An 11,459-nucleotide genomic window follows, 5' to 3' on the forward strand; every position below is an offset into this window, starting at 1 on the left:
ATATAAGGAGGTCTCCACCTCCTTATCATGGGTCATGCTCAATAAGAGCCACCACCACTTTTTGTGTCTGTGAACAAGAAATCCTCAGGATATCTTAGCAGTCACCTCCACACCCCCGAAACTATTGCAGGTCTCAACATTGCAGGTCACCAGGCGCAGCCGCAGAAGAAGAAGATCAAGACGTGGTTCGTTCATCTCGAAAATCCGTGGAAACATCGTCATGGATCAGGTAAGATTCATCTCATGTTGCGACATTGGCGCCATCCGTGGGACGGCAACGAACTGCCCTTCGATCTCCATCTCGGCTGTCAGATCTCTCCCAAGAAAAACGCAGATCTGGAAGTTTACAGAAAAAAGCTTCAAAGCTTGTTCTATTTAAAGCTCAAAAAGATCCATAGATCTAAAAAGAGGCTTCCAGATCTGGGCAAGAAGGAAAATCCGTGATTGGAATGATCAGATCTCCGAATCTGTGATGGTTTTAAATCTGCTCCGGGCTTCAGATCTGTCCAGATCTGATTTACAGATCTAGGTCTAGATTACAGACCTGGATTTTAGGTCTAAAGTTGCAGATCTGACTCTTAAATTGCAGATCCGGAAATTACCAGACTTCCGCCGCCATGTACGCACGCCCGTGGGTTCTCACTCCGCAGCCGTGCATGTGCCGCCGCGGAAACCACCATCTGGGTTTTTGCGCAAGAGACCTCCGCCATGCACGCGCACTCGCGAGTCACCACTCTATCGCCGTGCATGCGCGCATCAGGCTACGCGCCAAACTTCAAGGTTGGGAATCCTCCTAATATCCCATATGGCTACGCGCCAAACTTCAAGGTTGGGAATCCTCCTAATATCCCATATGGCTACGCGCCAAACTGCAAGGTTGGGAATCCCCCTAATATCCCATATGGCTACGCGCCAAACTTCAAGGTTGGGAATCCTCATAATATCCCATATGGCTACGCGCCAAGGTTTGGAATCCTCATAATATCCCATATGGCTACGCGCCAAGGATGGGAATCCTCATAATATCCCATATGGCTACGCGCCAAACTTCAAGGTTGGGAATCCTCATAATATCCCATATGGCTACGCGCCAAGGTTGGGAATCCTCCTAATATCCCATATGGCTACGCGCCAAACTTCAAGGTTTTTGAATCCTCATAATATCCCATATGGCTACGCGCCAAACTTAAGGGTTGGGAATCCTCATACCATATGCTCACGCATCACATATGCTCACGCCTATTACACATGCTTACGCATCACATGCTCACACATGTCACAGTCTACGCGCACGAGCATGCAACATCTGCACGTGGCGCGGGACATAAAGTAGCTCGTAAGTCGCCTCACGCGCAGGCTTTTATATTCACACAGCTCATAAGACGCCTCGCGCGCAAGCTGTTATTATTCTTACAGCCCGTAAGTCGCCTCACGCGCAGGCTTTATTATTCACACAGCTCATAAGACGCCTCGCGCGCAAGCTGTTATTCTTACAGCCCGTAAGTCGCCTCACGCGCAGGCTTTATTATTCACACAGCTCATAAGACGCCTCGCGCGCAAGCTGTTGTTATTCTTACAGCCCGTAAGTCGCCTCACGCGCAGGCTTTATTATTCACACAGCTCATAAGACGCCTCGCGCGCAAGCTGTTGTTATTCTTACAGCCCGTAAGTCGTCTCGCGCGCAGGCTTTATTATTCTTAGCTCGTAAGTCGCCTCACGCGCCAGCTCAATTATTATTCTTATAGCTCATAAGACGCCTCTCGCGCGCAAGCTTTATTACTTTCACAGCTCGTAAGTCGCCTCACGCGCCAGCTCAATTATTATTTTCAAAGCTCATAAGACGCCTCTCGCGCGCAAGCTTTATTACTTTCACAGCTCGTAAGTCGCCTCACGCGCCAGCTCAATTATTATTTTCAAAGCTCATAAGACGCCTCTCGCGCGCAAGCTTTATTACTTTCACAGCTCGTAAGTAGCCTCACGCGCCAGCTCAATTATTATTCTCAAAGCTCATAAGACGCCTCTCGCGCGCAGGCTTTTATTATTCTTAGCTCGTAAGACGCCTCACGCGCAGGCTTTATTATGCTACAGCTCGTAAGACGCCTCTCGCGCGCAGGCTTTATTATTCTTAGCTCGTAAGTCGCCTCACGCGCCAGCTCAATTATTATTCTTATAGCTCATAAGACGCCTCTCGCGCGCAAGCTTTATTACTTTCACAGCTCGTAAGTCGCCTCACGCGCCAGCTCAATTATTATTCTCAAAGCTCATAAGACGCCTCTCGCGCGCAGGCTTTTATTATTCTTAGCTCGTAAGACGCCTCACGCGCAGGCTTTATTATGCTACAGCTCGTAAGACGCCTCTCGCGCGCAGGCATTATTATTATTTTAGCTCGTAAGTCGCTTCTCCCGCCAGCTTCATTATTATTATAGCTCGTAAGTCGCTTCTCGCGCCAGCTCCATTATTATTATAGCTCGTAAGTCGCCTCACGCGCGAGCTTCATTATTATTATAGCTCGTAAGTCTCCTCGCGCGCAGGCTTTTATTACAACATGTCACCATCATGAAGAAAACCTCTCAAAACTCAGACAATAAAGACAAGGCCAAAGAAAAGGGGAAAAAACCGCCTCACACCTTATAAAGTCCAGCGCTCCACCTAGACGCTTGCGCGCCCAGGAGCAACACTGGACTTGGGGGGCTTGTAGGGGTATGGTACTAAAACCCGGTTCTACGACCCTAAATCTATTATGTTTGGCCTATTTTATCGCATGGACTAATACAATGTTATTGGGCCGAGGGGGTTTTGTGGAGGTAACCCTAACTGGGCTAGGCCCATTAGGGTACCATGATGGTGGCCATGAGACTCTATATAAGGAGGTCTCCACCTCCTTATCATGGGTCATGCTCAATAAGAGCCACCACCACTTTTTGTGTCTGTGAACAAGAAATCCTCAGGATATCTTAGCAGTCACCTCCACACCCCCGAAACCATTGCAGGTCTCAACATTGCAGGTCACCAGGCGCAGCCGCAGAAGAAGAAGATCAAGACGTTGTTCGTTCATCTCGAAAATCCGTGGAAACATCGTCATGGATCAGGTAAGATTCATCTCATGTTGCGACACATACTAATGCGCTCTAAAAATTAGTTTGATTTAAACAAAATAATCTTTGGATATTTTTTTTCTTTTGGAAAATAGTTGGAAAGTTTGTAAAGATGTGAAGACGTGTTAGATTTCAAAATGCTTTTGAAAAGTGCAAGATCTCTATCATCTTTCCGAATACTGTCATGATGGATTGTCGAATTAGATGATATTTCTTTTTATTAACCGGTATTTACTTTATTAGGTAAAGTTAAAATACAAAGATAGCAAAAAAACGAGAAGGGTGAGAAAGATTTGCGACCATACAAAAAATTCTTAAAAATAAATTCAGAAATATTAAAAAAAATTATAATTCAAAGTAAAAATAAAAAACGAAAAAAATTTAAAAAACTAAAATGTTTCTGTTATCATTCCCGTTCAAAAATGAAAAAAAATGACGAAAAGACAAAATGCCGAAATCAAAGACACAATGACAAAAATAACATAAAACTCAATTATAACTAAAAAAACACAATATATCGCAAAATACAACACAATGTCGAACAAAATATAGCACAATGTTAAACAATATAAGACAATATAAAAAAAACACAATTAATGATGAAAACAAACACAAAACACAATAATAAACAAAAAGACACGACAATATTTTTCACATACCATTTTATCTCTTTATTTTTGTGAACAATCTTTTTATGTGGCTACCATTTTATTAAATCTTTTATTTTTTTGAGGGGTTTTTGTATAATAACTTGACTCTTCCGTTGTATTACTTGAATAATCCTTCATTTCTACACCGCTACAAAATACAAAGCAGGGCCAACCCGTAGGCAAACAAAACCAAGCAAGGTTTTTAGGCCCACATATTTTTTTAAAAGGCTTATATTATTAAACGAAAAAGAACTAGACATTATAACGGCCTTTAAACTCACACTTACTTAAGACATTTAAATTCAAAAAAAATAACCATTAAAAATTGATCTAGTGAGAAACCATTAAATATACTATAACAAGCAATGAAACTAAACTTATGTATTAGTTTGGTGAGTATGCGCTACTTATCTATAAGTCATGAGTTTGAGAACAAATCTAAGTAGTTTTTATCATCAACGGGTTACAAATCTTATTTCGATTTAAGCTTTCAAAATCAGTAAGCAGACCCGACATAAAAGACTTCCATTTTAATTATTTATTCTTTCTTCAAATCCTATCTACTTTTATCAAAGAAAAAGCAAAGATAAGAAAATGATGCATGAACTAAAAATTAGCAACGTAAAAGAAAGTCGCCAATATGTGGATTCACATGCACACCATCAACCTATTTAAATTACTCTCCACTTTCTTGACATTCTTTTTAAAGCTAAAAACTTGCATAGCCCATTCTTTTTAAAAATTACTAACAGCAATTAAGTCAATGAAAAAAGGATCGACCACGGATTCTTTTGCAGACTTGTACCCGTTTAAACGCTTTTTAAACAAACGTAACTCCCTCTCGTCTCTTGATGTTCGATCCTATCAAATTTAACATCATATTAGATATATAATCTTAATTTATTCAATTATCCACAAGGACTTACATATTCTTTCTTCTGCAACAAGATGTCAACCAGGTACTGCAGCCACAACACATTCGTCTTCGGGAAACTGTATGTATCATCAAATGAAAGCGGTTGTTTTGTTTGATATAAAACTTTCAACCCATTTGATTATAAATGTGCAAGTTGTATATCTAGGCATGTTAATTGTTGTATGTTTTTAATGCATAAAATAGGCAAATATTTTGCTAAAATATCTTGGAAAAGTGCTCGTTTCGGTTCAGTTTTCCCATTTAAGCTTAGCTTTTGGGCGAGAAAGAAGCGGCCCAAAAAAATGAATTTGCGTCTAAATCTTTTTGTTAATTAACAGTTAATCGATTCTTAAACATTTGAGCTAAAATATTTGGGTTACACTATTTATTAAATTCTTATAAATTACTTGACATTCATAATTAAAAATAAAAATCCACAAGTTCAATTTAGCTCGGTTTAAAATTTCAGTTTCATGGTAGTAAAAATTCCTAGTTTCATACCTTCCCTCCCAGCAATCTTCTGCAACTTGTTTCATTTTCCGATATGTTTCTGACTACACACGATATCAAAGAATTGAACTTTAGAATAAAACGGAGACATATATAATATAGTGGTTACTTGTGTTTGAAGCTACCTGTATATCTCCTTTTGGACCTTCAAATAGTCCTGGATCCACAGACAGATCCAAAAACAGAATACTTTCACCTGCCAACAACAAATATATGGCATATAAAAAGCACATTACTTGGATTAGGGTGTGCATGAAACTTAATAAACTGACTCAGAACCGAAAAAACCAACCCGAATTAGAAACCAACTGTTCGGTTTTGATTAATAGTAAAAATCTAAACATTGGTTTAGTTTCAGTTGTGTTTTGTGAAAAACCGAACAGATAAACCGTTTTGTTGAATTACCTTTTTGTTGAATCGTTTATGTTCTATAAACATGGATATTTGCTGTATTTATAACGCTAATCGGTTTTGTTTTTTTTTTAAATAAAAGGCCCAATTCCAAAATATCATGGGTTAAATTTCTTTGGCCCAAAAATTACTAGCCCGATTAGCAAAACCGAAAAAACGACGAATCTAAAAATAAATTGAACTAAAAAACCGAAACCAAACGCTTTTGAAACAACAGAAAACCGAAACTTTGGTTTTCGGTTATGTTTTGACCCAAAGCCGCACCGAACCACAACACACACACCCCTAACTTGGATTAGAGTTAATTAGTTATACAACAAACAACAAGAGTACCTGTATTAATCCTGGAGAGTGTAAAATCAATTATCGATGCAGCCAGTCCGTATGTCTTGAAACACATTTTTTTCCCATCAAGAATGAAGTTCACTGTTTCAGAACCTTTTCGTCTCAGCAAGATATTGCCCCTATGTAGTAAACAGTTGACAAAAAATTTAATGCCAACAATGAAAATATAACTGAAAACGGTTAATTAAAGTTACTGTTTACCAGTGCAAGTCTCTGTGTTCAAACTCAAAAGCAGCTTCTGCCACTGCCAACGCCCCAGTAACCTGAATACATGTTTAAATATCCGTTAGAGACCAAAAGTAGTGTCACAAGATTGCTATGCAGTTAATGCGGAAAGATATCGGATATCGGTCAATATGTGAGATATCGGTAGAATCTCAGTAATTTTAATATCATGCAGAATTTATATACGCTCCCTATCGTTTAACAAATTAAACCTTTGCAACTTACAAAACACTAACAATTGTAGCAAGTGGGAACTGATTAAGACTTAAAACACCAACATTAAACACTAAAAATGGACAATTAAAACTTAAAAAACTGATATAAGGAAAATCGGTGATATATAGGTCCAATATCGCCGATAATATCAGGACCGGTATTTTGCACAGATCGCCCGACAACCGATATACCAGTGATATATCGACGAAATCGGCTGCATAGCAAGATTGTCCCAAAAGAGATAAAAATTGACTCATTAATGAACATACCTGAAGTAACAAACTGCGTGCTTCATTGAAGTTGAGTAGCACAAAGCTCTCAAGATCCTGTCCTCCGTGTTCTTGAACAAACACAACAAAACGCTGTAGTAAATACGCATAGGTTTGTTAGAAGTTTTTTCCTTAAAAAAATGGTAACAGAATCCTCATAGTAAATATTTGAAACCTGCTTCTTAGCAAACTCGGTAGGATGATCGTTCTCCGAGAAATGCTTCTTGTCCCATTCTTCCCATGCTCTAATCATGGCATCATCATAAACACCGTCACATACCCTTAAACTGCATAAAATGTGTGCAATTATCAGTTGTGACTGTACAACTGTAGGCCATAATAATCATATATATTACTAAGCCAGACAAATAAGAACACCCATAAACAAACACTACATCAGGTGATTGCTGACTAAAGAATTAACAAACAAAATTAAAGATCCATTCACCTATAAGCTGTATTCTGTACTATATATTAATACAATAATACCTACAGTCTACAGATGACCAAGATCACTAAGCATCATCCTTGACAGATAGATAAAAGCATAAAATTACGAGTTATAAAATAAGGATTACTAGTTTGGTCATATGACTTTAAAATTCTGAAATTTAAAATTAATAAATAAATAAATTCAAAATAAACATGCTTTTGAAATTTGGTATAAGATCATTTAAAGAACTAAGAGAACATAACAAACTTCACTCTGCTGGTGTTTTAAACCATTTAAATTAATTATCTCACCATCTAGCAGCTGCAAATCAATGCCCAAATCTGCAAATTTTGAGTGTGTATGTGTAGCAATGCCATTCTAATACTTGAAAAAAAACTTAATTTTGCGGTGTAACATTTTTAAAGATATAATGATGTATAAAAAGGTAAAAAGATTGACGAAAGTTGATAAAAAAATCAAAATTGGTTTTCTTCCAATTATACCCTCCCAAGGAAGTGGCGCCGTAAAATCAGCTCGCCTCCTCTATCTCTTTGATCAATAACGGTGGTTCCTTCCTAGCCTTTTTAGGATTCCGTGTCTTTTTACCCGAACCTCATTCTATATACTCTGTGAATAAAAGAGTTAAAGGAGGAATTACCTTAACGTCCGTATGAATGCAGGACAAACATTATGAAAATGAGCATCATTTCCCCTTAAATCATTGAGGGTCAGAGAAAGCATAACTTCCTCAAGCAATTCTTCAGCTTTCTACACCCAAACAAGAAACAACATTAGCGTAAGCAGTACAACACATGCCACCTAAGGCAAAAAAAAAAAAAAGGAAGTACCTTTTGAATTTCTCCATTGACTAATGAGTCACCATCAAATGGAACAACTTTGCACACAGTTTCACCAGCAATAAATACTTCCCCATATGTACCTTCACCTACCTTCGTTATAGTTTCAAGCTCGCTGTGTTCACAACACACCCATGTTCCTTTTAAATCTTACTTCATTTTAAATGTAAATAAAGTAAATGTTTTAAACGAAAAACCAACCAATACTCAGATATCACATCTGAAAACGTCAATGGAGACGACTGCCCACACACTTTCAACAGCTCCAATAACGGGTCCCACTCTTCCTCCGACAGAGAATCTCGTGATGACAAAGAAAGATTCCGAATGGCAAAACCTAAATCTTCAGAATCTTTTTCTGCTTCTGCTTCTGTTTCTTTTATAGAACCAATGAAAGTTGAGTTATATTTAGTTTGACCATCGAAATCCAAAATAATAGATTCCCTGGACATCTCTGTAGTTTCCAAGATCTTGGAAAGTGAAGCAGAGGAGGAAGCACAACTGCTTCGGTTACGCAACCACTTCCTCAGGACTGATGATATATGGGACGGAAGAAGGCTGTTTTTGGTGCCCATAACCCATGTCTTGTTTTGAGGTGATGGGCTTTCTTCTAACAGTTGAAATGCATCAACCTCATCGAAGTATGCACGCTCCTTTTCATAGTTATGAGGAGGCTGTACTCCTTTTGCCTACATAAATTTGTTTCAGAAGAATAATAAATTAAAAGAAAGAAAGAAAGAAAGAAAGAAAGGTAGTACTTTAGCAAGAGGAGGTTTGTTGTTTTTTCTTATTGGTTTCTCCTTTTTGGGTCTATAGTGATCACAGGCGATACTTGTTCTTCCTCTGGAATTAATTAATAATAATAACAAAGAAGAAGATTAAATGTAAGAAACAGAATGGAATTAATTATTATTATTATTATTATTATTATTATTATTATTATTATTATTATTATGTTTAAAATGAAACCTGGTGAAGAGAGAACGATTCCAACTGCACCGCTTTCCTGGAACCAAACTCACGCGAACGGAACAGCTCGCTTGCTTCCTGTAAGCAAGAGGTAGGTTCTAACAAAATATTTCAAACTTATTAATAATCACAAGACTGGATTAGTAAGAAATGACTGACGCAGTTGGTGGGTTTTCCTTTTGGGGATTTCGGCGGTGGCGTCTGTAAACAATGGCGGTGCTTTGTTGTTGTTGTTGTTGATCATCGGATTCGGTGGCTATGATTTGCGACCAGAGATCAACTGCACCCTTATTATCACCTGAAAAGGTTTAATACATAAATAAATGTGGGTATAGTGACAACAAACAGACTGAAATCCACAAAATTCACCTGCCATAGGATAGGATGCGCAAACAATTGAAGCCTGAACTCTATCAATTGAAATGACAGATCTTTATTTTGAATTGAGAACGATGGGCGGGAATTATTGCCTGTAGTTGCTTTGTAATAAGTCAGTCAGTCAGTCTAGGGCTTGTTTTATAAGAGTCCGACTAGAATATCAAGGGTCCTCGCAGGTAGAGGTGCACAAATCGGATTATTCAAATACCCTCCGGGTATGACCGAGTATTGGTAATAATCGGTCCGGGTTCGGGCATTGTCTCTAAAAATCATACTCTATGCATCGTGATCGGGGTCGGCTATAGAACCGGGCATTTGAATACCATATTTTCAGGTATTAAAAAAATCCATATTTTCATGTTTTTTTGGCTTTTTTTTCGGGTAATTTTCGGATATAGATTGGATTTTTAAAATGTTGCACTTTTTAGGGATTTTTTCGGATATAGATCGGGTATTTGAAATACGCAGTTTATGTTATTGGACAAACCCGGTTTTGGTTATGGAACCGGTTTGGGTTTTCGAGTATTACCGGGTACAAATCGGGTCCAGTTCGGGTTTTAGTACCAAAATGGATACCCTATTCGTACCCTACGAGTAGGGCCAGGTTCGGGTATAAAAAAACCGGTTTCGGGTTTTTATTTCGGGTTCGGTTTCGGGTTTTAATTTCGGGTTCGGTTCCGGGTTTTATGTGCACCTCTACTCACGGGTACGGTGAGCAGAAAACCGTATTAATTGAACCGAGAACACTGAATCGAAAAAACTAAACCGTAGCATTAACCAACAGTTGTATTTTGTGTTGTTTTTTTTTTGAAAAAACAAATTTTTCGGTTTTGGTTATTGTTAGTGCATCGTTTTGCGTCTCGATCTTCGTTTAATCGTATTTTGGTATTAGAATAATGTATAAGGGTATTTTAGTCATTAATGTAAAGGTCCATTGGTTAAAGAGTCTTTAACGAATGTGATCCGCGTGTTTTAGACCTCATGTGTTAAGCATGTTTAACGAATGAGTGTTAATGTATAAAGTTATTCGTCATGGTATGTATAACGAATGAACTTAAGTTTTTTGTTAGCGAATAAGTGTTCATCGTTAAGTTTGTCAAACGAATGAGCCTTTCATCTATATATACCCTGTAACATTATCAAATAACTAATAGTTCTTATTTTATCCTCTAGTGTACTGTTACGCTGCCCAAATCTCCTCTCAACACACACTACACAAAGTAAAGTAATCTAGACCTAATCGTATTCATATCGAAGACTAGATCTAACATATAATCAGAAGCATGCATTCTCAAGTGGTATCAGAGCTATGCGTCTGATTGAATACGTAGGATTAACATTCGTTCCAATTGATCTCAGTTTTGAATGTTAATGGTATCAATTTGTACAAGTTCGATAACTGAACTGTTCGGACATAATTATTGATTAATTGAAGGTGTTAAACATCATAATTGATCGTGTTTTGGATATAGGATTGTTTTTTTATGATGAATTGATCATCTGTTATCGTTTAATTGTATTGATTTGACTTAAATCAGTGAATTCGATTTTAGCAGGAAAGAATTCAAAGGTATTAACATATTTTGATTATTTTGAGTCAAATTGGATTGGTTTAAGGACGAATTAGTTGTTCGGAATGATTTGAATAGGTTCGGAATGAGTTTGCGAGTGGTTTGACTGTGGATTGGTGTGATTTGGTTGAGTATGGATTGGTTTGAATATGTCTGGATTAAGTTTGGATCTAGAATTGTTGAAGATGATGAATTCTCATTCATTAATTTATGAGCACATTCGTTATCTTTGAATCACATTCGTTAGACGGTTAAAAGGTTGTTGCAACCGTTTCTAACAACCCCATCTGCTCAACGGTTCACCATTCGTTACACTATTCACTCATACGTTAAAGTTCCTCATTCGTTACCTTATTCGTTCCTTGTTACAGTTCATTCGTTACATTCTCATTCGTCGTTTTGTCATACATTTGAACAGTGTTATTCGTGTTTACTCATTCGTTAATCAAAATTCAAATTCGTTACCTCAGTTTCTAAAAATTGTCACTTTTTTAAAAGAGTGCATCTACACCAATTACCGTCTTCTATTCTCAAACAAGTCAAGACATTCCTCAAGGAGTTGTTTCTGAACCTAATGTATTTCCAAGTTCAGTTGGTTGTAATGTTGGTTCAGT

The 11,459-nt window shown here is 37.7% G+C and overlaps 1 protein-coding gene across 1 annotated transcript; it reads right to left on the reverse strand.

Moving 5' to 3' along the window:
• Positions 1-4,415: 4,415 nt before the first annotated feature.
• LOC143618571 (serine/threonine-protein kinase haspin homolog) lies at positions 4,416-9,272 on the reverse strand. The gene is made up of 15 exons (XM_077090731.1): positions 9,266-9,272; positions 9,056-9,194; positions 8,897-8,974; positions 8,686-8,770; positions 8,129-8,601; positions 7,919-8,042; positions 7,729-7,838; positions 6,813-6,924; positions 6,638-6,730; positions 6,129-6,190; positions 5,916-6,046; positions 5,297-5,367; positions 5,163-5,215; positions 4,672-4,738; positions 4,416-4,606 (listed from the first exon to the last, which is right to left on the reverse strand). The coding sequence occupies exons 1-15, from the start codon at positions 9,270-9,272 to the stop codon at positions 4,481-4,483; spliced, it is 1,731 nt and encodes a 576-aa protein (XP_076946846.1). The 3' UTR covers positions 4,416-4,480.
• Positions 9,273-11,459: the final 2,187 nt, after the last annotated feature.

Source organism: Bidens hawaiensis, unplaced genomic scaffold (assembly GCF_021521415.1).
Source record: "Bidens hawaiensis isolate Kalapana, Puna unplaced genomic scaffold, B.hawaiensis_p1.1 tig00089520_1, whole genome shotgun sequence".
Taxonomy (NCBI): Eukaryota; Viridiplantae; Streptophyta; class Magnoliopsida; order Asterales; family Asteraceae; genus Bidens; species Bidens hawaiensis.